The sequence below is a fragment of the Salvia hispanica genome, chromosome 6, assembly GCF_023119035.1.
Source record: "Salvia hispanica cultivar TCC Black 2014 chromosome 6, UniMelb_Shisp_WGS_1.0, whole genome shotgun sequence".
Taxonomy (NCBI): Eukaryota; Viridiplantae; Streptophyta; class Magnoliopsida; order Lamiales; family Lamiaceae; genus Salvia; species Salvia hispanica.
Window position 1 is genome coordinate 24,783,670 of NC_062970.1, and position 23,802 is coordinate 24,807,471.

At 36.5% G+C, this 23,802-nt stretch overlaps 2 protein-coding genes across 2 annotated transcripts; one reads left to right on the top strand and one right to left on the bottom strand.

Annotated features, from left to right (window-relative positions):
• Nucleotides 1–5,692: 5,692 nt before the first annotated feature.
• On the bottom strand, nucleotides 5,693–11,311 carry LOC125193901 (translation initiation factor IF-2, chloroplastic). Its single transcript, XM_048091835.1, has 13 exons — nucleotides 11,145–11,311; nucleotides 9,458–11,019; nucleotides 9,332–9,364; nucleotides 9,116–9,229; nucleotides 8,823–8,972; nucleotides 8,631–8,729; nucleotides 8,409–8,471; nucleotides 7,930–8,085; nucleotides 7,786–7,851; nucleotides 7,299–7,535; nucleotides 6,800–7,075; nucleotides 6,331–6,519; nucleotides 5,693–6,143 (listed from the first exon to the last, which is right to left on the bottom strand). Exons 2-13 carry the CDS (start codon nucleotides 10,937–10,939, stop codon nucleotides 5,988–5,990), a joined length of 3,021 nt encoding a protein of 1,006 aa, XP_047947792.1. The 5' UTR covers nucleotides 10,940–11,019; nucleotides 11,145–11,311; the 3' UTR covers nucleotides 5,693–5,987.
• Nucleotides 11,312–15,776: 4,465 nt separating this feature from the next.
• LOC125193890 lies at nucleotides 15,777–23,118 on the top strand. Its single transcript, XM_048091825.1, has 8 exons — nucleotides 15,777–15,953; nucleotides 16,537–16,786; nucleotides 17,501–17,624; nucleotides 18,771–19,114; nucleotides 19,194–20,958; nucleotides 21,268–21,527; nucleotides 22,439–22,539; nucleotides 22,793–23,118. The coding sequence occupies exons 1-7, from the start codon at nucleotides 15,865–15,867 to the stop codon at nucleotides 22,508–22,510; spliced, it is 2,904 nt and encodes a 967-aa protein (XP_047947782.1). The 5' UTR covers nucleotides 15,777–15,864; the 3' UTR covers nucleotides 22,511–22,539; nucleotides 22,793–23,118.
• The last annotated feature ends 684 nt before the right edge of the window (nucleotides 23,119–23,802 follow it).

Sequence of the window (23,802 nt, forward strand, 5' to 3'; positions counted from 1 at the left end):
CACAATATATATTTAATTTTGAGATATAATCTTATAAATCAAACATTAGGAATATTGTTCGATCCCTCTATCGTTAGAAATCAATTCATTTAATTGATTCGAACAATGAACTACTTTTTGAAGAATGCAACATAGGGTGGTCCTATTTGTGAGCATGTTTCTAGTCGCTACAATTTTTTGGCGATTTGAAGATCCACGTTCGACTTTATGGCTGCATTATACAACTCATTACCTCTAAATTAGGTCATCTATATGGGATGGGACCGCATATTTATTATTGCAACTACTCTCATTTCATTTGTATGATCTAATATTAGGAGACAACTACTTTGTATATTTGATATACAAATCAAAATGGCTTCTGATATCAAAATGGCTTCTCGCCGCTGCAGGAGCTTCTTAACTTGATATAGTTGATGACAAAAACACACTTTTCCTCCAACCTTACCATATTAATTTTCAGATGAATCTACGCACACATATTAATGCTCCTTACTATTTTCAACATCCTACATTTTTATAGTACATCATTTAATTTACTTTCTAAGTGATTACTGATTATACTGATTGGGTGTTAACTCTACACCAAGAATTATTCTTCCTTATAAACTCAATTTTTAACATGAATTTTCTTAATTTATGCTGACCACAAAGTTTTCAACTTAATTACGTGATACTATCAAACTTTTTTTTTTTATCTCTAACACATTTTTTTTGTCGAAATTTGCAACCATCTTACTCTATTTTTATGTAGCAATAGATTTACGCTACTCCCTCAGTCTCCAATTGCAATTTCTTTTTCCGTCCGTCCTCAATTAATTGACATTCTTACTTATACTACTTTTGGTAATGGATCTCACATTACACTCACATGTTATTATAAAATTGATATATAAAAGTGAGACTCACCATCCACTAACTTTTACCATCCATTTTCCACTATATTTCTTAAAATTTGTGCCAAGTCAACAGTGTCAATTAATGGGGGACGGAGGGAGTATTTTTTTTATTTTATTTTTTTGCGCAGCTCCATATCAGATCAATTTCTAAAAAATAGTACTTCTTTCGTCCCATTAAAATATGTCATATTTCTTTTTTTTTTTCCATCCAATAGAAATAGTCTATATTTATTTATGACAATCTTTTTCCCATTCTCTTTTACTTTATTATTTATGGGGCCGGGGCTCACCATCTACTGCACAATTTCAACTATTTTTTTTTTCATTCTCTCTTACATTACTAATTACGCATTAAAATTCGTGACAATCCAAAATTTATGACTTATTTCTATAGGACGTGGAGAATATACCATTAAATTTTTTAATCTGTATACCAAAAAGATGCTTATAGGAAGGATGGAATATTACTTGTGAAACCTCAAATAAATAATAGTATGAGAAGAAGATGTCATGAGATATACTTTATGCATTAAAGAGACGGCCGAGTAGAATCAAAATTTCACAGCAACGCCGTATCAATCACTTCACCTTGATTATGATATTTCTTGGTGTGTCTAATGCCCCATCCCATGCCCATGCTATATATATATATATATATATATAAACTCTCTTCATTTCCCTCCACATCACAAATATCTCAATTCTCAAACCTACTCTATCTACTCCTTAATCTTGAGTTTGAAATAAGTTATCCAATGGCAAAAATCCCGAAGCTTCGGTTCACAACTGAAGTAGCTCCGGCCAAGTTTATCTCCATAACGAGGCGCCCACTCATCAAAATCATGGACACTATTGACGAGGACAAGACATATGCGTCGTCGAAAAACGACGTGAATGTTGATCGTCGAAGATATCTTCTGCAGGCCTCCTCCCCTTTCGAGTGATCGATTTGTTCATGTATTCGCGCTAAGAATAAAGCCGTAGCTAGAGTTAGACTATCGTCTTCTGCTAAGGCTATTTTGCTCTATTTAATTACTTGTTGCTTGTCTTCTTCACATAACCAGCCTGCATTTTATGGGCAGTGAAGATGTTGATTTCTTCTTCTTTTTAGTTTTGTTTTGTTTTGTATGAGCCGAGTGATGTAGTCTTTTGTTTGTGAAATAAGGATTTATTATATTCCAATTTTCTAAATCAACCTATCTTCTAAAATACAGAAACAATCAAACACATTTTCTTCCCGACGACACATTATATCTGTCACAAACTCTATAGTTTTGATCGGTACGTGCCGGACTTTATTATTTGATTACTCCCTCAGTCCCATGGTAGATGTACACTTTCTATTTTAGATTGTCCCACAAAAGATGTTACATTTCCTTTTTGAAAAAAGTTCTCTCTCATATTAATATAAATAAGTACTACTCTCTCCAACTTAACGGTATATTTTGAACAAAATTCTGTATGCTTAGGGTAATCACTATCTCACTTGCTTACTTACAAATTTGATAAGCTTTATGTAATCAATACAAATTAAAGAGTGTCCGTAGAGAATATAACATTTTGTTCTTGCCTCCTGATGTGAATTACATATGCCACTACAAAAAGAGTTCAGTTACCAACGGAATTACCGACAACATCCAATCCGCCGTCGGTAATTACCGACAGACATCGATGTTATCAACGGATTTGATAAATTACCAACGGAGTTACCGATGGCTTTTCCGTTGGCCATAGCTAAAAACAAATTACTATAGTTGGTCGATAAAATAGTTCACCAAAGGAAAAAATGGATTTACCGACGGAATTTTCATCGGTAAATTTGTTATTTTTGGTTTCTCTTAGTTTTATGTATTTTTAATTGTTTTATGGACTAATTATATTATAGCACTGTGTTTGATCATATATGTAGTAATTTAGAATAAAGTGGACGATAAAAGAAGGTCGAAGAATCACCCTATAAAGATGATTTCCAAACGTTTGGTAGAAAAACTTATAGTCGTTTTACGAAAACTGTACGACATTAGCGTCTAGTGAGCAAACTGGACAAGAACTAGCGAGAACAAAAGGTGCTCAGCGTCCACTGACTGGATCAGGCGACTCCTAGCGCGATATTTTACCCTTTTCGAGCCTACTTTCTTCCTTACTTCAGATATACCGTATAACTCGAACACTATTGGGTCTCAATCATTTCCACGCCTACAAAATGGTTTCATTGGGCTCATAATTCATACTCCCTCCGTTCGCAATTAATTGTCACAAGTTGACCTGGCTTAATTTAAAAAAATATAAAGTAAAGTGGGTAGAAAAGGTTAGTGAAATGTGAGTCCTACTTTAAATACTCCCTCCGTCCCACCAGAATATGCACTCTTTCCTTTTTAGTTCGTCCCACGAGAATATGCACTTTCCAATTTTGGAAACTCTTTTTCACTCTAATAAGGTGAGACCTATTCTCCACTAACAATACTTTAATTACTTATTCTCTCTACCTCTCTTTTACTTTCCCAATTTTGCATTAAAACTCGTGTCATACCCAAAGTGCATATTCTTTGGGGACGGATGGAGTAATAGTTTATAATAAAATGTAAATTAAATGAGTGAGTGGAATGTGGGGTCCAGTGCTAAAAGTAGTAAAAAGTAAGTGTGACAAGTATTGTAGACGAACCAAAAAGGAAACTAGTTAAAGTAATGGCGGACGGAGGGATTACCTTTTATCTGATCTTTTGTTCCACATTTTCTCTCGAGTGATGATAAACAACCAAATTTTGTACAACCAAAATAAGGTTATATTAATAATTTTATATATTAATTATATATTAAAATAATAAATGTAGTAAGTGGACAAGTTAGAAAGAGTTATTAGCCTTTAACCTCATTTTTTATTTTTATATTTGAATTTTCTTTCTATTGTTTTTAAAATTTGAATTAAAGTATTCACTAATTACATTTATGGTTCTAAAAAAGTAAAAAAATTATACACAAATTATAAATATATGACCACAATATTATGCACTTTCCATGTACTACAGATTACATCCATATATTTCAATTAAATGCATAAATAAACTTATTTTTTCAAATAAACTAGTGTTTGGTTGTACAAAATTTGGTCACGTGGATTTATTGTTTTTTCTCTTCTTTTTCTTCCATCTTTTCACGCCGCCCGACGTAAAATCATAGGGATCCGCACAAGAGAAGATTAAGAAGAGTTATCTCAACCTTCACTTTGGTATTCGTATTTAAATTTTCTTTATCATGCCATGTGTAGCTAAGTTTTTGGATTACTCAAGCTAGCTTGTACTAGTATAAATTGTGTTGAACCTTATTTCTCCAAATGATGATTTTCTTGCATGTTTTCAACAACTCATTTTTTATTATTATTGTGCTTATTTTCACATGTGTTAGTTCTATTCGAATAAATTAATTTTGTATTTGTCTATTATTTAATGTCTCTTTAACTTACAATAAGGAGAAATCTAACAACCAGAAACATGTGAGATTATGGTTTCATAGGTGGCCCTAAGGACTAGAACGTGTGAGGTTATTGTTCAATAAGTGGATTATCATTCTTGTTCAAACACTATAATCAAAAGCCGCATGCGCTACCTAGTAGTGTGTGATAGGTGAGTAGTCTAAGGGATTGTTGATCCGATTTAGAAATTAATATGCAGCTTAATACGCTATCTAGCAGGGGTGAAAGATAAGTAAGTAAAAGCCTAGAAGACGTGATCAGCGGGAGCATAACACAACTTGGATCCGTGAGTGGCTAGAAATTTTTAGGAATGGCCAAATGAGTTTGGTAAAAATAGGTTGAAACCATTCCGAATCAAGTCAGGAGTAGTTTGTCTCATTGGTGATCTATCTGTCTTATTTTTAATGCTTCTATTTTATTTTATTCCGTATCCAAAACATATCTATTCTTTTATCGCTATTAAGTCTCTTAGATCATCCAAACCATCTTCTTATAAATTCGACCTCTATCTACTACTCCTTACGTCCCTGAAAATTTGTCACTTATTTCCATTTTCGTTTATCCCTAAAAATTTGTCACCTTTCACTTTTATCATTTTTGATAGTGGACCCCACATTCCACTAACTCATTATCACTCCAATTTTATTATAAAACTAATATATAAAAGTAGGACCTACATGTTACTAACTTTTTCAACTCACTTTCTATTACATATTTTAAAACTCGTGCCGAGTCAAACGACAAATTATCACCGATGGAGGGAGTACTTTTAATCTCATATATCTCGAAAAAGTTATTTGATTGATTGGATTTGGTATGAGATGAATGAGATAGATACTCAAATATTTCTTCTTAGAACATAGTGATTTGTCCTCATGAGCGGGACCAAGCATGTTGCCGCCAGAAGCCCATATTTCTTCTTGAGAACCTCCTAATTGTTCCAGAAAAATTAGACAGAGATTCTTTAACCAGAAAGAATTCAGTACAAATGTAGGATACCTATCCAGGAGTTTTCTTGCAGTTTTAGAATATGTTTAAGATATTTATTACTTCATCCGTCCCACCTCAATTGACCCTCTTTTCTTTTTTATTTATCCCAACCAAAATGACTCATTACTAAATAGAAACATTTTTATCTCTACTGTATTTATCTCTCTTACTTTATTCTCTCTACTCAACACACAAAATAAAGTTGCATAAAATCCTATGCTACCCAAGGAAAGAGTCATCTTTCTTCGGACGGAGGAGGTACTAGCCTGTGGCTACATGCGCTTATATTTATACCTTAAAATGCACAACACCTCTCCTCTCTCGAACAGTTCCAAACTGCAAGGGACATTTGTGTTAGAACACTGTATCTTGTTACATGTGTCTGAACTCTTTCAATTTGAAAAACTTGAACGAATGCTCAACCTGTCACTCCTAACAAAATGGAGCTCAGTTTCTGATATACATCAACTATTTGTCTATTTACAAAGAAATAGCATACAAACAGGGGCTAATCTGCACGTTCCTTTTTTGGCAGGCGGCGTAGCTACTGGGATGGATATACGCAACAGGATCCAACCAGTCGAATTCATTGCCAACGACACCACCTCCAGCAATGTCTTATATACAGTTTATCTCCGTACTTCCTCCAGCGTAGCTGACATTAAGGCCGATGCCTCTTCTAGCGTCCTCTTCTTCTCCACTTTGTTGAAGGCCTCCACACTGTCTCCTTCCTCCCAATCATCGTAATCCTCTGCTCCAATTCCACACTCTAGTCCAGAATTCACCTGTAACATTGCCCATAATGGTAAATGAGGTAAGAAGAGACGAACTAGCAACAGGGAAATGTTGCATAAAGGAAAAACGACATGGTAGAACTGAGTAAGTGGCAATGTCAGAACATTGATTTTACACGTCGCTTCCTATTTAAGAGGTAAGTCAAAGTAACAGAGACAATGTCGGGTCAGAAATTACCTCTTTCACCATCTCCTTGACCCGTCTTAAGGAATCAAGTACGCCAACATGAACTTCTTTGCCTTTTCTAACCACGCGAATTCCACAGCCTTTAACTAGCTTGCCGTCTGTCACCATGCATCCTGCAACACGCCCACTGCCACTGCTGAATACAGCCCTCACTTCCGCCATTCCTATAGGCACCTCTTCCTGGAAGAACAAACAAGTTTCCGGATAATGTCAGTATTCTTCAACCAAAAAAAAGCGAGTTTAACAAAAATTATTAGTAAGTACTGGCATCCAGCCCTCACTTAGTCCTGAGATTTCGAAACAAATATTTAGGGATTAAAGTCAATTAACAGGCCTTCTGCCACTATATTAGTTAAGCTAACTATATAAACTAGTTTCGAACATGGACTTCCAGTCATCACAAAGTGATTCCCACATATTCTGAACCACAAAAATCGAAGAATCTGTAAATATGCTTTACCTCAACTGTATCTAGGAGTCCCTCCATTGCATTCCGAACATCATCAATAAGATCGTAGATAACTCTGTACAGCCGAATCTCAACACCTTTGCTATCTGCTTGGCTCTTGACTGAACCAGGTACCTTAACATTAAAGCCGAAAATAATTGCTTTACTTGCCACTGCAAGGTCAACATCACTGGAGCTGACATCCCCCGTTGCTTGCAGTAGAAACTTCAGACTGATGTTAGTTTGTGGAAGCACCTGCAGAGCTTGCCTGACAGCCTCAATCGACCCCTACGATTAAACAAATATTTGAGCTCATTTCACATCAAATCAAAGTACTTTGAGTTATTTTGATTATAGAGTGTTCAACAATCAGAATCTTAGTACTGAATAGATGGAATGACAGTGAAGTTAGTGATTCTCTCACTATTACTAAGCCTTGCATCTTTACTGTGGACAGTTTGCAGGATCTTAAAAGGTCGAGTTAGGTTCCGTATGATACCAATAGGCATACCTGAAGATCAACTTTCAGTATTATATTAAGCTGATGAAGATCTAATCCAACAGTTTTCCCCGCTGAAACAGCAGAAGCCAACGAGGATAGTGTAATCATTCCGTCTCCAGCTTTTTCCATAATACGCTCATTCCTCATATAATCTGCCCGTGACTCTGCCTGTTCTCGAGCGATATCAAGTGAACCAACAACCTCAAACTCATCACCAGCTAAAGGAACATTATTTAATCCAATAACCTGCCAAATCATGTGCTTACTTATCAATCAACAGAAATGCAGATCACTTTATCAGTAAACGGACTAATAGTTATGTTCGCGCAGAAAGACAGAGATACAAAGTTAGCTATACACTACATCAAACTGGAAGCTAAATAAATCAAAGCCCAATATAGTTTAGCAAGTTTGCTACATCCTAGGTTGTTGTTATAGCATCCAGTGATGAATAAGAATGACAAAGAAAGCATGTTGATTTCACGACTATAAATACCTGTACTGGAATCGAAGGCCCTGCTTCATCAACCCTTTTCCCTTGATCATCAAATAAAGCCCTCACCTGACATGAAAAATGAGGTCTCAACATCAGTAAAAAAATTGAAAAGTTTGTCTAAGGATGTTTGATGTAAAAACAAACCTTTCCAAAAGCTTCACCACAAACTACTATGTCTCCTCTTTTGAGTGTTCCATTTTGCACAATGAATGTAGCTACAGGTCCTCTGGATTTATCCAGACCAGCTTCAATAACTGTTCCTTTAGCATTTCTATTTGGGTTTGCCTTCAGCTCTTGCAACTTCAATGGAGGAAAGCGAACAAAATTAAAAAAGACCAATAAAAACCATTGTAGACAATCAAATAGATATAAATGATTAACAATCTACTAAATAATTAAAATACTGTTAGAATCATAGAAATCCTCGACTCTCAGTAAAATGACAACTGAAGGTGAGAGTATTCCAAAATGTGTTGAGACATCAATCATGTGTGGGTTCATACTAACATACTAACATGCCATTACAGACACATGGAAGATGCGCTAGAAAAAAGCAGTAGAATATGTCAAAATAGAGATCAGTAATAGAAAAGCTTCTGCCTGAAGATCAACGTATTAGTTACCTCAGAAACAAGCATGACTGTTTCCAGCAATTCGTCAACATTCTCCCCTTTGAGAGCACTTACCTGTCATAAATTGTTCAGAAATAACTTCAGCATACAATCAAAAGTTCTTTGTAGGTTTCCTACTCTGTGCGTGTGTTTTACTTTCTATCTCTATCTCCATCTCTCTCTCTCTTTTTGGGGGGAGGGGGTTATGGAATTTCCAGGTCTAAATTTTGTCACCTTAACCATTGGGATGTCACCACCCCACTCTTCTGGCATCAATCCAATAGATGAAAGATCTTGCATGACACGATCTGGATTAGCTCCATCCTTATCTATCTGCAATGAAGGGGAAATTGAATGGCAATCAAAATTCCCTGAAAAATTAATAGGAAATTAATAAATCTATCAATAACACCAGCCTCAACATACCTTATTTATAGCTACAATGATTGGGACTCCTGCTGCTTTGGCATGTGCAATAGCCTCAGTTGTTTGAGGTTGGATCCCATCATCAGCTGCAACTACAATAATAGCGATATCTGTCACTCTTGCTCCACGTGCTCTCATTGCCCCAAATGCCTACAAGAATACTTTGATATAAGAACGAGAAATACTGAGCAGATTACTTCTCAGGAAATAACTTATGATAGCTATTTTAATCTGTACAATCTAAAAAGATAGATCAAATGAATGAGAATATCATAAGCTAGAAATAAAATTACTTCATGCCCGGGAGTATCAAGAAAAACGCATGTTTGTGGCTTTCCATCGAAAGGTACTTGAACTCGGTAAGCCCCTATCCCTTGAGTGATCCCACCAGCTTCAGATGCTGCCACCTAATAAAAAACATAAGTTGGGATTCAGTTTCCAAGAAATGGGTTAAAGGCAATGTATGTGTCTCGTGACATCATCAGAAACAGGTTATATGCAACGTATACCTTGCTCTTCCGTATGTAGTCCAAGAGTGACGTCTGCATGTGGAGAGAATCCAGTTAGCCGAAGCTTGTAAAGATAGCGTATTCTATTTAAAACATGGACGAAAATTGAGTACGGATGTTGCTGACCTTTCCATGATCAACATGGCCCATTATGGTTAGCACAGGAGGCCTCAATTCTAACTTATCCAAGTCATCATCATCAAGAATTTCCTTCTTTTTTGCCAATTCCTCCACCCTGATAGGATCAGCATCAATGACTTCCACCTCATACTCTTCACAGACCATCTTAACCACATCTTTACTCAGCTTTAGGACACCATCAGGCTTGATTCCCTTAGAGTACAGATACCCGAGAATCTCACCTTCACTAGTGGCTAAGTTGTAGGCCAACTCCTCGGTTGACATACCATCTTCCTCAACTTCCATGATTTCTACTCTGACAGGTGCTGCATCTTTCGCTGCCTGAAGCCTGGCAGCCTTTCGGCTTGCTTTGGACCATTTTCTTCCTTTTCTAGCAGTTGCAGCACCACGAATAGAAACATCTAGTTCAGATGCATCCTCATCTTGAATACCATCCTCATCTAAACGCCTACGAGGTGCTCCGGATGGACCACCCTTCTTTCTAAATCCTTCTTTGAACTTTACAGGACCAAATGTCTTCACTGGTTTTGTAGGTGCTAAAACAGCTTGAGCAATCACAGGATCAACCACCGGTTTCTTAGATGCAAACTTATCAATTAGAATTGGTTTCCGTTCTTTAGACTTTGGAGGTGAACCAGTTCCATTCGAAACAAGTGGCTTCGGACCTGCCCCGACATCCTTCAGTGTGATAGGTTTCTTTATAGGAGGCGAAGGAGGAGCTACTGAGGGCCTCTCCTGTAATTTTGGTTGTATTTTTTGAGGTGGAGACGGGGGTCTAACAGGAGCAGCAGGCTGAGAACTAGACACGGAAACCCCTCCTCCATCTGTTCTAGGTTCTTGTTTTACCGTCTCCTTAACAATTTTTTGCACAGACGACACGGGATTACCTTTGCGCCAGACACTCTTATTGGTCTTATTATTAGACTTGCGATTTGTGCTCTCTGCGGAACTAAATGGCTTACCATTCCTTTGGTTCACTACTTCACTAGTCAAGGGTTTGCTAGCAGGCGCATCGGGTTTCTTGCTAGTCTCTAACTTCTCCGCCTTCTCAAGCACCTCTCCTAACGACTCAATCACCTTACTCCTCTCTTCCTCTGCATCACTCACCCTCCCAGCATCCGACCTCGTGTTAACTTTCGACTCATCCGAGCTCATGTTAAGAAGGGGATTCGGCTTAGACCCCGATTTCAACACAGGCTTTGGAGCTGCCTTGAGAAATGCGTTGGTGTCACTCTCTTTGCTACCTCCGTAGGTCGAATCAAGAGACACCGAAGTCCCTTGTTCCGCAATGTAATCCGTCGTTACAGAATATCTACAAACACCAACATACCTCCACCTCCTTCCACTAAAACTATTCCCATTCCTATGAATAGAAATGCTCCTAACTAAACAAACAGAGCCGTCAAAATTACCAAAAGAAATCATGTTCAAGCTCCCCAAATTCGCAAGGGAAGCTAATGAAGCCATGCCTTAATACTTAAATTCCCTGCACCATTCCAAGATTCCACCTTTTTATCTCTATATTAAACTCAATTATCTCCAATCTCCTAAAGAAAAAAAATACAAAAAAAGTTCAGTTTTTTAACTAACATATTAGTCTCAGCTGCAGAAACCCAGCAATCAGCATAAAATAAGGAAACCCCCAATTGAGATGAACAATAAATAATAGTACCTGCAAAATATCGGGATTCCGTTTTTCTCTTTCAATTGGTGGAAGTGTTGAGCGATGGAGGGAGGCAGAGAGGGAGAGGATGCGGGTAGAAGTCAAGTGAGTGGCTGTGGGGGTGAGAAACATAAGATGGTGTTGTGTGGGTTGGGATATGATTGTGTGGCTATTCCTTTGCCTGTCATTTCTCGCCATTGCATGATAAGGCTTTGATTTCTGATTTCGGTTTTCCCCTCCTTGTCTTTTTCCTTTTTTCCTTATTCTATAATTCGATTATTTTTTCTCAGCAACATTTACCAATGATACACTTCTCCATCGTAATTGTCCAATTTAAAGAAAAGTGAATTAAATCAATTTAAAGAAAAGTGAATTATAAGGGTTAATGGAATATGATTCACATTTTTATATATTTCCTCCATTTCTCAAAAATAGGAATTATTTTTTTTTTGGTTCATCTCCGAAAAATAGAAATTTTTTATTCTAAGAAATTTCTTTACGGAGGTGAGACCAATTTTTAACTAACACACTATTCTTTCTATATCTCTCAGCTTACTAATTTTATATTAAAATTCGTGTCATTTCAAAATTATATATATTTAGGAATGAGTGGAATACCAGAGCCTACGTATAATGTAGAATATCTAGACGTTTTTGCTTAAACACACAAATGCTTGTAAAACACAACATAAATGAAACGACAACCACAATGTAAAAAAATTTATTCTCATATACTCTCTTCTTCCCATAAAAATGTGCATGTGGTATGAAACTAGAATTAAGACAAAATTGGTAAAGTAAGAATGAGGAGGTGAATGGTACTCCCTCCGTTCCTTCATAGTTGAGTTATTTCCATATATAGTAACTTTTTTCTCTTTCTTACTTTATTCTCTCTATTTTATTCTCTCTGCCTTTTTTCTCTTTTTTACTTTTTTATCTATTTATTTAAAACACTCAATATTCATTTCTTAATCTCTATGCCGAAAAGTTTCGCCTCAACTACGAGGGAACGAAGGAAGTAATTAAAGTAGTGTTAATGGAAAGTGGGACCCACATTATTATAGTGTTTTAATGGTGCTATAAGTTGTAAATAACTTTATGTATAGGGGTAATTAATTGGGTCAACCACAAATGAAAATGCTCATATTTTTATGGGACAGACGAAAATGGAAAGTGCGCATATTTTTTTGGAACGGATGGAGTATGAAAATTAAGGTTCTACACATACAAGCAATTTGAAATGCATGTTTTATACTTCCTTCGTCCCAAAAAATAGAAATTTTTGGGACAAGACAGGTTTTAATGCACAATTAGTAAGTAGAGCGTAGGAGACGAGATCAGCCCATCCAAGGTGCACAATTCCTCGATCAATGATCGGCTGCGAGTAAGTGTAAAATCAACAAGACCCTAAAGCATTGGAAAAGTAATTATGGAATAGGAGTCATGTGAAAAAGTAACCTGAACCAAGTTAGAAGTAGTTTTTTGCCTTTATTGTGTTAATCTTGAGTTTACCTCCTAGGTATTTTTTCTTAAATCGTTTGTCCAAACCTTTAAGGCCACAACTTTACTGTTTTTTATTTAGATTTAATAGTATTAGCAATTACCCTCATCCCTGTGGATTCGATGCCCTTCGTACTACAATGTGCGTCTGTATATTTGTAGAAATAGTGTTTTTAGGGAATTAAAATCCGTTTTGTGAACTTAAATCACACCTTAAAATCACAACAGTCTAACCTTTGATGTAATATCGCTAGAAGTTACTTTTCACTATTTTGGCCCAGTGGGCATTTTAATACTTTTATAGCTGAGAGAGCTACAAATTTAGTCCTTGAACTAATGCATTAATATCAAACGCGATCCTCATTCTTTAAAAATATCTTCATAACGTCAGGAGAATCAAATTGTAGACTTGTATAACATTATTTTAATATCCGTGTTAAGGTGAATTACACACTCGTTTTGAAGTATTGTAAGACGAGAGGGCTAGAGCTTAAAGAGAAAAAGAAGAAAGAAGTAAGTATAGCTTGATAGCAAATAAGATTAGAATATAAACAATAATTGGCATATTAAGATCATTTCTAAAGACAAAGTGCAAATTTGATGACTCGCCGGGTTCAGACCTTTTACGAACCCGACAACCCATGGGCGACGTGCTGAAGCCTATTTCAAGTCCATGGGCCCGCCTAAAGGTATAAATAGCCAGGGATGCATGTCCTAATCAATTGGAGGCGACTAGAGCTCGATTTTGAAGATAAATAGAAGATCTCAAGCCATTTCTGGAGGAGATTAAAGATTAAGAGCTCAAATCCAATCTAGGACTAGTCTCAAATGGTAGAATCATTGTATTTTCTCATGGTTTCTATCCATGGTAGAATCATTGTATTTTCTCTTGGTTTCTATCCATATTGTTGGTGCTCAGACAAAATCAATCAAGGTATACACCTCAAGTAAATATAGTCGCGCAAGTAGTAAACACCAAAGTAATAATGATCAAGCATGTGAAAGCAAGGAACTGGGCTTAAAGGCAACACAGACAAGCTATATATATGAACTGAAATTGTAGTAATCATGTATTGAACTTTAGGAATTTTTTTTGGAATGGTTCCCCAACCCCAAATTGGCTGAAAATTTGTAGATAGCTTCAACAATGAGTGTAGTTCAAGGGAAAGATGAGCCCAACAAGTCAGCTTTTGAAATTAGATACTCCCTTCGTTCCCTCATAGTTGAGATAAAACTTTCCGGCATGGAGTTTAAGAAATTGATGTTTAGTGTGTTAAAGAAATAGATAAAAAAAAGTAAGACAGAGAAAAAAAAAAGTAGAAAAAATAAAGTAGAAAATGAATAAAGTAGGGAGAATAAAGTAAAAGAGAGTACAGTAAAAGTGAGAAAAAGTGTTATCATATATAGAAATGACTCAACTATGAGATAACTTCCTAAAATTGGAAAAATAACTCAACTATGAAGGAACGGATGGAGTAGTATATTTCACGTTTTTTCCAACTATACTGAAACATGACACTTATATTCAATCGATCAGATCCATAAGCAAACGAAGGTATTTTTGGTTGAATTTTTGCATGCAATTAGCTAACATATCAAGGTTCATTCACATAAAATTTCAGCTCAATCAAACTACGATAGAATTAGATCAACAATTAAATATATGTTAAAACAAGAAAACACAAAGGCTAAAAAAAAAAACCAAAGGAAGAAACAATAGATCAACCACTTTCTAGGCACATAGGCTCTAGATACCAAATGATAAAAATCAATGTGATTTACCCAAGTATTATGCCACAAGTGTTGATCATCAAATTAAACACAAAATCAAACAAGATGAGGTGGATCTAGCCACAAAAGCTAAATCCAAACTTGAATTGGATGGAAGATTAGAAATAGAAGAATGTTTAAATGATGAATAACAGGGATTAGAACCATATGATCTTAACCAAAATGATGGAGAATCCGTGTCTAACTAAAATTGCGTATTCTTGTAGGATGGAACGAGTGTGTCTTAAAGAAGTTCATGGTTAAAATGGAAAAAAATAAATAGAAAAGGACCTGAAATGTACTCCTTCCGTCCGTGATATGTTGTCCAATTTTGCTATTTTGATCCGTCCGTGAAAAGTTGTCCACTTTTCATTTTTTTTCTTTCTATTTTTGATAAATGGACCCCACTTTCCATCAAGTCTTTACACTCACATTCTATTATAAAACTATCGCACATTCTATTATAAAACTAATATATAAATATGGGACCATCATTCCACTAATTTTTTCAACTCACTTTTCTTCACATATTTTAAACTTGTGTCGAGTCAAATTTAGACAATATTTTATGGACAGAGGGAGTAATTAATAATTTTCTAAAAACCTGTAGTGATTGGTTGCACGGATTCTGTCTGGGAAAGTAATCTGATTCCTTAAATTTTAAATTCTTGTGTTTGTTTTGGTTTTTAATCAAATTGGAAAAGTAATCAAAATCCCGGAATAAGGAAAGTTAGTACAACTTTCTAGGATTCTAAATCCTAGCTTTTCTCAGGTATTCTTTTTCCCAGTTTTTAGATTCTTACATATTTAATTATTTAATAAGTTCAATCTTATACTATTATTATAAAGCTTAATGAAATTTTGAAATTATAAATTTTATTCAATAGCTTAATGAAATTTTGAAATTATAAATATTATTCAATTATAATACAATAAATATTTAAAATTATAAGAATATGTTTATATATAATTATAATAATATAAATTAATAAATGAAGAAAATCTTAATTAAATTATTTAAATTAGCATTATAATAATAAATAAAATAATAATATATTATAATTTTTTTAATTAATTTTTTATTAAAGGAATCTTAATATAATATCAAAATTATTAGTATTATTATTTAATCAAATATGAAATTTAAAATTTTGATTTTTCCAAACACAAGAAAATTAAGTTGTTTCATATTTCAAGGATTCATTTTCCTAAGAATCATTTTCCTTAACAACTTTACTTGTCGGACAATCAAATATGGCCGTAGTGATATTTTCAAAATTCTAAGAACTCTTTAGTACTAGTAGAGAAATAAATGGCAGCTCCCTTCCTAATTTGTTTTCAGTGTCAATCAACAAAATGACTCGCGCATGTCAGTTTTAATTACACCCAAAGACTTCTCTCACACACAAACACACTATATGAGAAAGCAAGAGCGACACAGAGAGCGCGCTCGCCAAGGATGAAGGACGAAGCCGTGAGCTCCTCACGCGACCCCTTATTGCCCCCGAGATCTTCCTCTCCTCCTCCCACCCTCACTCCCGCTGCCAGGTGAAATTACCTTTCACAAACCTCTTTTCCTAATTGCAATTGCTGATCTTTACGACTGTGATCTCACTACTTGTTGCACCTTTTTTTTCTGTCTTTATTGCTTAAATTCTTTGCACGAATTCCTAGTCTGTTCGATTTTATCCTCTTTCTAGTGCCCACAGCTTGCGTATGAGTGATGTGCTGAAAAATTAGGGCATGTGATGTGACGCCTCTTCGTTTTCTGCACTCCTTGATTACAGTTTCACCTTTTCTGCCAAGTTTCATTATTTTCTATCGATTAATTAGTTTTCAAATTTAGCCGATTGGCAAATTTCAGTCTATCTATGAGTAATTTTACTTAATTGTTTGTAATTTGAAAATTATGTAATGGAAATTCTATCTCTTTAAGGAATGGAACATCATTTGCTTCTGAGAACCTTTAATCTCCATTGTTTTACCCAAATGCAAGAAACTGCAAATAATGAATGAGTAGTCCTGGTCAATTTAGGACAAGATCATTTTTTCAAGAGTCTTAATTAGATTGGCGATGTTGGATTTCTCATAATGATTGTCTTAAATCTTATTTTGCTGCTCTTCTATATAGTTCTGCTGGGGCATCGTCTCCTGCTGTTCCCACAAATGCTGGCAGCTCAGATGGGCTTGGTCAAGTGCAGAATTCGAAAGGAGGGTCTCTTTCCCAGATCGGTTCACAGCCCATGTACACATCACTGAGCACTAGTGCTGGTGGTTCAGCACTTGGATCATCACAGCCTTCTTGCAGGCCCTGGGAAAGGGGTGACTTGTTGAGACGCCTCTCAACATTCAAACCAGCCAATTGGTTTGGAAAACCCAAGGTTTTTGAGCTTATCCTCTTTTCTGTGTTTTCTTTCCAGAAATTGCTCCTCTGTTAATGCTATCTTCAGTTGAGTTAGTTTAATGTCTTCCTCATAGATTCTCATCGTCTCCATCATATTGATTGATCAAAATAATGTCTCACTTCAGTAATTTGTTGTTCCATTATGTTAGGTATTGTGATTGGCTTTCTATGATTTTGGGCCTAGTATTAGCTGTTTTCTGATTTTTTTTCCTTTCTAGATAGTGATCCACTGGTAATAAACATTTGTAAACTTGATTTATCAGTATAACTACTAGTGCTGGAAAAGATTGATTGAAGTAGAATACAAATTGCTTGCTATCAATTTGAAAACCTTAAGATGTGATGGCCTGGGTGTGGCATGAATCTGAGACTGAGACTGCTTTTGTACACTCAAATAGGTTCAGATTTAAGTTGGATAGGATATTATTAGGGTTGCCAAAAATTAAACTGGGTAGAGTCAGTAGACAGACTAAATGGCTAGAAGACAATCAGAATGATTTAGTAAGATATAGATGTGGAATGAACAGAATATCTGCTGGATTGGTGGTTATGCTTTTGTGCAAATCCATTCATAGTTTCTTTTATTTTTGAGTTTATGCTCCCTGTATAGCTTTCTGTTGGGCCAAGATTGGTGGTGGACTAGATGCCGTTATATGCTTATCTCTGTATTTGAGTGCAATTCTTGATTCAGGCTGCAAGTTCCCTGGCCTGTGCTAGAAAAGGATGGGTGAATGTGGCCGTTGATAAAGTTGAATGTGAATCCTGTGGTGCAATTTTGAAGTTTGTTTCATCAGCTACCTGGACTCCTTCTGAAGGTGAATTGTGATGGTTGTTTGTTATTAGATTATAAAAAGGCTTCTTCCATGCCATCATCCATTTTAGAAATGGGCCCCACAATCCACTAACACTAATTCCACTACGATTTTTCTCCCTCTTTCTTACTTTACCCATTTTTTCTTTCTTACTTTACCAATTTTACATTAAAACCCATGCCGTTTTCAAAGTTCCTATGTTAGTAAACAGAGGGAGTACTATATATGCATACAAAATAATTGGTGTACTTCAAAACTTTGACATGTAAATATATACTTATTGTGAGGCACAATATGTAGTAATATCCAAGATATTGTCTGTGTATGAAGTTCTTGAATCGTAATCTTATTTGGTTATGTTGATTATATGGTGCTTTAATGTATGCATTTTTGTGAAAATCAGTCTTGAATATTTCCAGAGAGTTGGTCAGTTATGGAATAAGGGGTCAGAATCCCAGTAAATGCATGAACAAGGGCTAACAAGAGTGATATGTTAATTATTACTGGAGTGACTTACCTGGTGGATCTTAAAGGAGTACTTGTGGATCATCTTGAATATCAAATAGTACTGTAGTTCTGTTAATTGCAATATTGTCTAGGGTTCTTTCATAGGTGGCTAAATAGGTTTTTTCTTCACATATAAATTTGCACCTGTAGTGGTTTTGTGCATTTTAGTCACTGCCTCTTTTTTACTTATGGAAAATCACTCAAGCTAGCTTTGACCTCGTGGTAGGTGTTATAAACTAAGTTTGTCTTCAACTTATACTCTATGGCTATTCCTCAGAACGTCATCAACTTATAAGAAATAGCTTTCAGATGCTTGTGACCCTTTAAAAATATAAAGCTAACTGAACAACCTATGAGCCTATATTTATATATGTCTGGTTGAGGAGCTATTATTTTTGTATGTAACTAGCGTTTGTTGACTTGGGGAATGTACCTAGTGAATACTCTTTAGATCTGGTTGGAATCATCCTTCTGACAAAACACAGTAATTCAAAGTTGTGATTCCTCTAATTTTAATCTTATTTGTAATGCTCTCAAATGGAATATTCAATATGGGAGACGAAGCCTTTTCTTTTTGTGCATATCAAAATCACACTGCTATTGACTATTCATATCACTTGTCTGGCTAATTTTCTGTTGTAGCTGATGGTGCTGGAGACGAATTTTCCAAGAAACTTGACGAAGGGCATAAGCTTACTTGCCCATGGACAGGAAACTGCTGTGCAGAAAGCCTGGTACAGTTCCCTCCAACTCCACCATCAGCACTTATTGGTGGTTATAAGGATAGGTGTGATGGACTGCTCCAATTTCCCTCCCTTCCCATTGTGGCTGCATCGACAATTGAGCAAATGCAGATTTCTCGCGGCCCAGAAATTGATCGTTTGCTGGCCCAGTCTCAGCTTTCACGCAATGAATCTGGCATCAAGTTAGAACTTCTCTTAGGAACTGAGAGCTCCAGAGATAGTGTCTTCGTCATATACTCCCGTGTAATATACATGTGGCCTCTACTTCTTTTATTAACTAGTAGGTTTTTTGCCTCTTAGTGAGATTTCTGTCACATTGCAGGCTCAGAAGCTCATAAGTCTTTGTGGATGGGAACCTAGGTGGCTCCCAAACATTCAGGATTGTGAAGAGCATTCTGCTCAATCGGCTAGAAATGGCTGCTCAATTGGTCCTTCAAAATATCGTGCTCCTCGTGATCCTAGCCGAGGAAAGAAAGCCATGTCCTCTTCAACAAAAAGGGATTATGGTGGACATGAAGTTATTGGGACTAACTCAAAAGGTGTATCCAGATCACCATTGTTAGATTGCAGCTTATGTGGTGCGACAGTGAGACTGTGGGACTTTCTAACTGTCCCGCGCCCCTCTAGTTTTATTCCAAGTAGCGCTGATGGTCCCGGAACTAACAAGAAGATGCTGACACGTGGAATAAGTGCAGCGAGTGGCATCAGTGGTTGGGTTGCTGCAGATGGTATGGAGAAGGAGCAGGCAGATGACCACGATGAAGCTGCAACTGGTGAAGGAAAGTCACTTTCAAATGTTGGGGTGGAGTTGAATCTTACAATGTCTGCTGGATTGTCCTCATCGCGGCTGAACATGAATGCTACATCTGAACAATATCAATATGGGCATAGAGGTAGAGATTTATTGATTGGGCAGCCTTCCAGCAGTGAGGTCGGTGATCGTGCAGCTTCATTTGAATCACGCGGCCCTAGTTCACGCAAGAGGAACTTAGATGAAGGTGGAAGTACAGGTGACAGGCCACACATACTGCTCCAACAAGCAGACAGTGGAGAGGGTACTGTCATTGATCGTGATGGTGATGAAGTTGATGATGGTGGACAATACTCTGCTGGTCCTTCAAAACGTGCTCGTGATTCTGGGGTTGTAGAACCCCGTCGATCACCATATAGGAAAGATTCTTCTGGTGCTGGTCCCAGTCGGTCATTCGGCTTCGACATAGGAATTGATGCTTATAAAGATGAATTTGACCCGGCAACTGAACAATTCATGATTAATCCATCAACTAGAGATTCAACCCGTGTATCCTCGGTCATTGCAATGGACACAGTGGACCACGGTGCAGATAATGATTCAATGGAAAGTGTTGAGAATTATCCCGGCGATTTTGATGACATACATCTTCCAACTACATCAGGAGTAAAAAACATAGATCCTGCCGAGACATCAGAGTTGAATTATAGCAATCAAGCACAGCAGAGTACTTGTCCTGCTGCTGTGAGAAGTACTGGTGAAATTGGAGTTAGCAGTACAAATGAAGAAGAAGTTGTAAACACAGAAACTACAAACGCTCATGGGAGGGATGGTCCCAGCTTGGGGATTAGTGGAGGAAGTGTTGGCATGGGTGCTAGCCATGAAGCTGAAATTCATGGGATTGATGCTTCTATTGACCGAACTGAGAGTGTTGTTGGTGATGTAGAACCCATTACTGAAATTACTGACAACCAAGGCCAAACAGGTGAATTTGCACCAGATCGAGGGTTGATGGGTGATTTTGTCCCTGAAGAAATAGATAGAGAGGATCCTCATGGTGATAGTCAAGATTTGATGTCTCGATCCGTAGTTAGGGCAGATAGTGGTTCAAAAGTTATGGGTTCAACTAAGGCAGAATCTGTTGAAAGTGGAGACAAGACAAGTAATATGCGAGCCACCTCCTGTGAGAACAGTCCTCATCCTTCACTTTCTTGCAATGCCATTTTATGTTCTGGCATGGAGCTATCTAAGGAAGAAGTCACTCAGGCCACCAAGGATCCAACAACCGATGACTGTGGTTTTGTGGAATCAGGCTATCAAGTTGCAAATGCATCAGGTAAAGAGTCTCACTTTTGTAAATAAAAATTGGAGGTGTTCATCCTGCACATTAAACCTACCAAATAAGTATCTGTTAAATTTATCTGCAATTTTGTATGTCATCTCAGAGCATATGTATTTAACACTTCCGATAAGCAATTCCAGTCCGTGAATATATTTTACTATAAATTGCATTGTAATTTTCTGTGGAATCACAGCTCTGATTTTTTAGCGCTTCAGACATCAATTCCAATCTGTGTTTGTGTTTGTGTGCGCGGGGCTATGTATGTTATTCAGGCATTTGTTTTTGCATATGGACTTCTGTCAGGGCCTCCAAATGGCGGCAGCAACTATGATGAAGCGGTGGAATTTGATCCAATTAAGTATCACAATCCCTACTGTCCCTGGGTGAATGGAAATGTTGCTGCAGCTGGCTCTAGTAGCAGCAGCGGGCCTGGCTCCAGTCCGAGTACTCTCGCACTTTGTGGTTGGCAGCTGACATTAGACGCTTTGGATGCTTTTCAATTGCAAGGCCAGGTTGCACCAGTGCAACCAGTAGAATCTGAATCTGCTGCTTCCATGTATAAGGTTAGCATATATAGTCTAGTGTCTTCCAAATGCTTTCACATAGAATCATGATTTTGTTAAATTTCCTTCTTATGTTCTTTTACTAATAATAAGACAACCTATGTCAAAGTTGGTAACCATAAGTCTATTAACACATAAAAAGCCCTCAATATAATGATACTCCCTCCGTCCCATCCCATAGAAATAGGCCATTTAAGGTTGGCGCGGGTTTTAATGTATAATCGGTAAAGTAAGAGAGAAGTAGAAAAAGTAGTTGAAATTGTGTAGTGGATGGTAGGACCCATAAATGATAAAGTAAAAGAGGAGAAAAAGGTTGCCATAAATGGAAATGGACTATTTCTACTGTATGGACGAAAAAGGAAATATGGTCTATTTCTATGGGACGGAGGAAGTATCTATTATGTTCTTCTACTTTATCTTGACCATTTTTATGATATTCTGATGCAAATTTCTATTTTCCCTTTTTACCATTTAAAGGAAGTAGACTTTTGAAATATTTCATCATCTAAAAACTCCTCTATCTGTTCAAATTAGCACTCCCTCCGTCTCATTCAAGATGTCCACATTCTTGAATGACTCGGGATTTTAGGTGGAGTAGTTGAGTATGATAAAGTAGAATGAAAAATGTGATTGAATATTTTAATGAGGAATTTGTTTCCAAATATGGAAAGTGGACATCTTAAGTGGGATAAAAAAAAGGAAATGTGAACATCTTGAGTGAGACAGAGGTAGTACTTATTAATTTGAAATGAGTGCATCATTTTCTTTTCTTTTTATGTAAGAAATGGAAAATTATTAGAACACTGAGCAGGTTTTATAATAGGATGAGAGACGTCCATTCCCTAGCAGCATCTAGCATAACAATACCTTTACAACTTTGCACTAAAACAATGGCTCGAAAACTTTTGCAGGATGATCACCACACACCTGGTCAGAAGCTCTTGTCACGGCACTCTTTCAACAAGAGCCGTGGGAGAAACTAATTGGATTATTCTCGAATATGTGGCGTCTGGTAATTTTCTATTACTCATCTCATGATTCTTCTATATAAAATTATCCCGAGAGTGACAGGTGAATATGTTATCTATTTATGTCCCCCTGCTTCTGTATTTCATCTTGTTGGTCTTTCTAGCAATACTTTGGTCCTAATTCCTATATTACCTTACAATTTTCTTATAACATGATAACTGCAACATGTAATAAAGTACACATTTTCATAAGCTATGTTCTATTTCACAACTAACTCTGACGTGCCATCCTTGCAGATGGTTCACTCATCGAACCTTGAGCTTAACAGCGCCATTTCGAACACACTGTGTTAATGTTATCTGTTACTTTTTCACCTCGAATGGAGTAAACTAAAATTCCGTTATTCAAGATACAAGAGAACCTCTATCTTGAGTGCTTTTACTTTCGGATCTCAGTTTCAATAACGCCTAGTCATCAGGCTTGTTTAGTCGTGATAGTTGTGTCGTGTGTCGGATTATCATATTTTACTGTTTCAGAATTTTGCTACTGTAAGTCTGGAGATTGCGGTTCATTTTGAATTTGAATCCAGTTTTCTAAGAATATTAACCCTCTTTTGCTTTAATATCTCAATTTCGTTGTTGGTGTGATAGGTAAACATCTCTACATTATCAACAAAGGGATGGTCATCTCTAATTTCTTATAGACCTTTCTTGTCTTTCTTTCTGTTTTTTCAATATTGATTCAACATCAGAAAAGATATGCACTGGATGACAAATTACTACTCCCTCCGTTCCATAGAAGTGTAGGCATGTCTCTCTGGCACGGAGATTAAGAAAAATGTGTGTAATGTATTAAATAAAAAGATAATAAAGTGTGAGAGAAGAAAATGTAGAGAGAATAAAGTAAGTGAGAAGAAATGTGTTTGACCTTTACTATGAAGGGAAATGACTCCACTACTATGGAACGTACCAAAATAGCAAAATGACTCTACTACTATGGAACAGAGGGAGTACTTTATTTCTGACGACATATAGTACGAACATTATCTTTGCACCAATATTGATAGATAGGAGTAATTACTACACTTAAGGAGGTTGAATTGTCATAAAACTACCTTTCCGAAATACTAATCCAGTTAGGGGTGAGCAAAAAAACCGAAAACTGAATATCCGAACCGAACCGAACTGAAATTTTGAAATTCGGTTCGGTTTTTTCGGTTTCTCAGTTCGGTTCGGTTTTAAAAATACAAAAATTTCGGTTTTTTAGTTCGGTTCGGTTTGGACGAAAAAAAAAAACTGAAAAACCG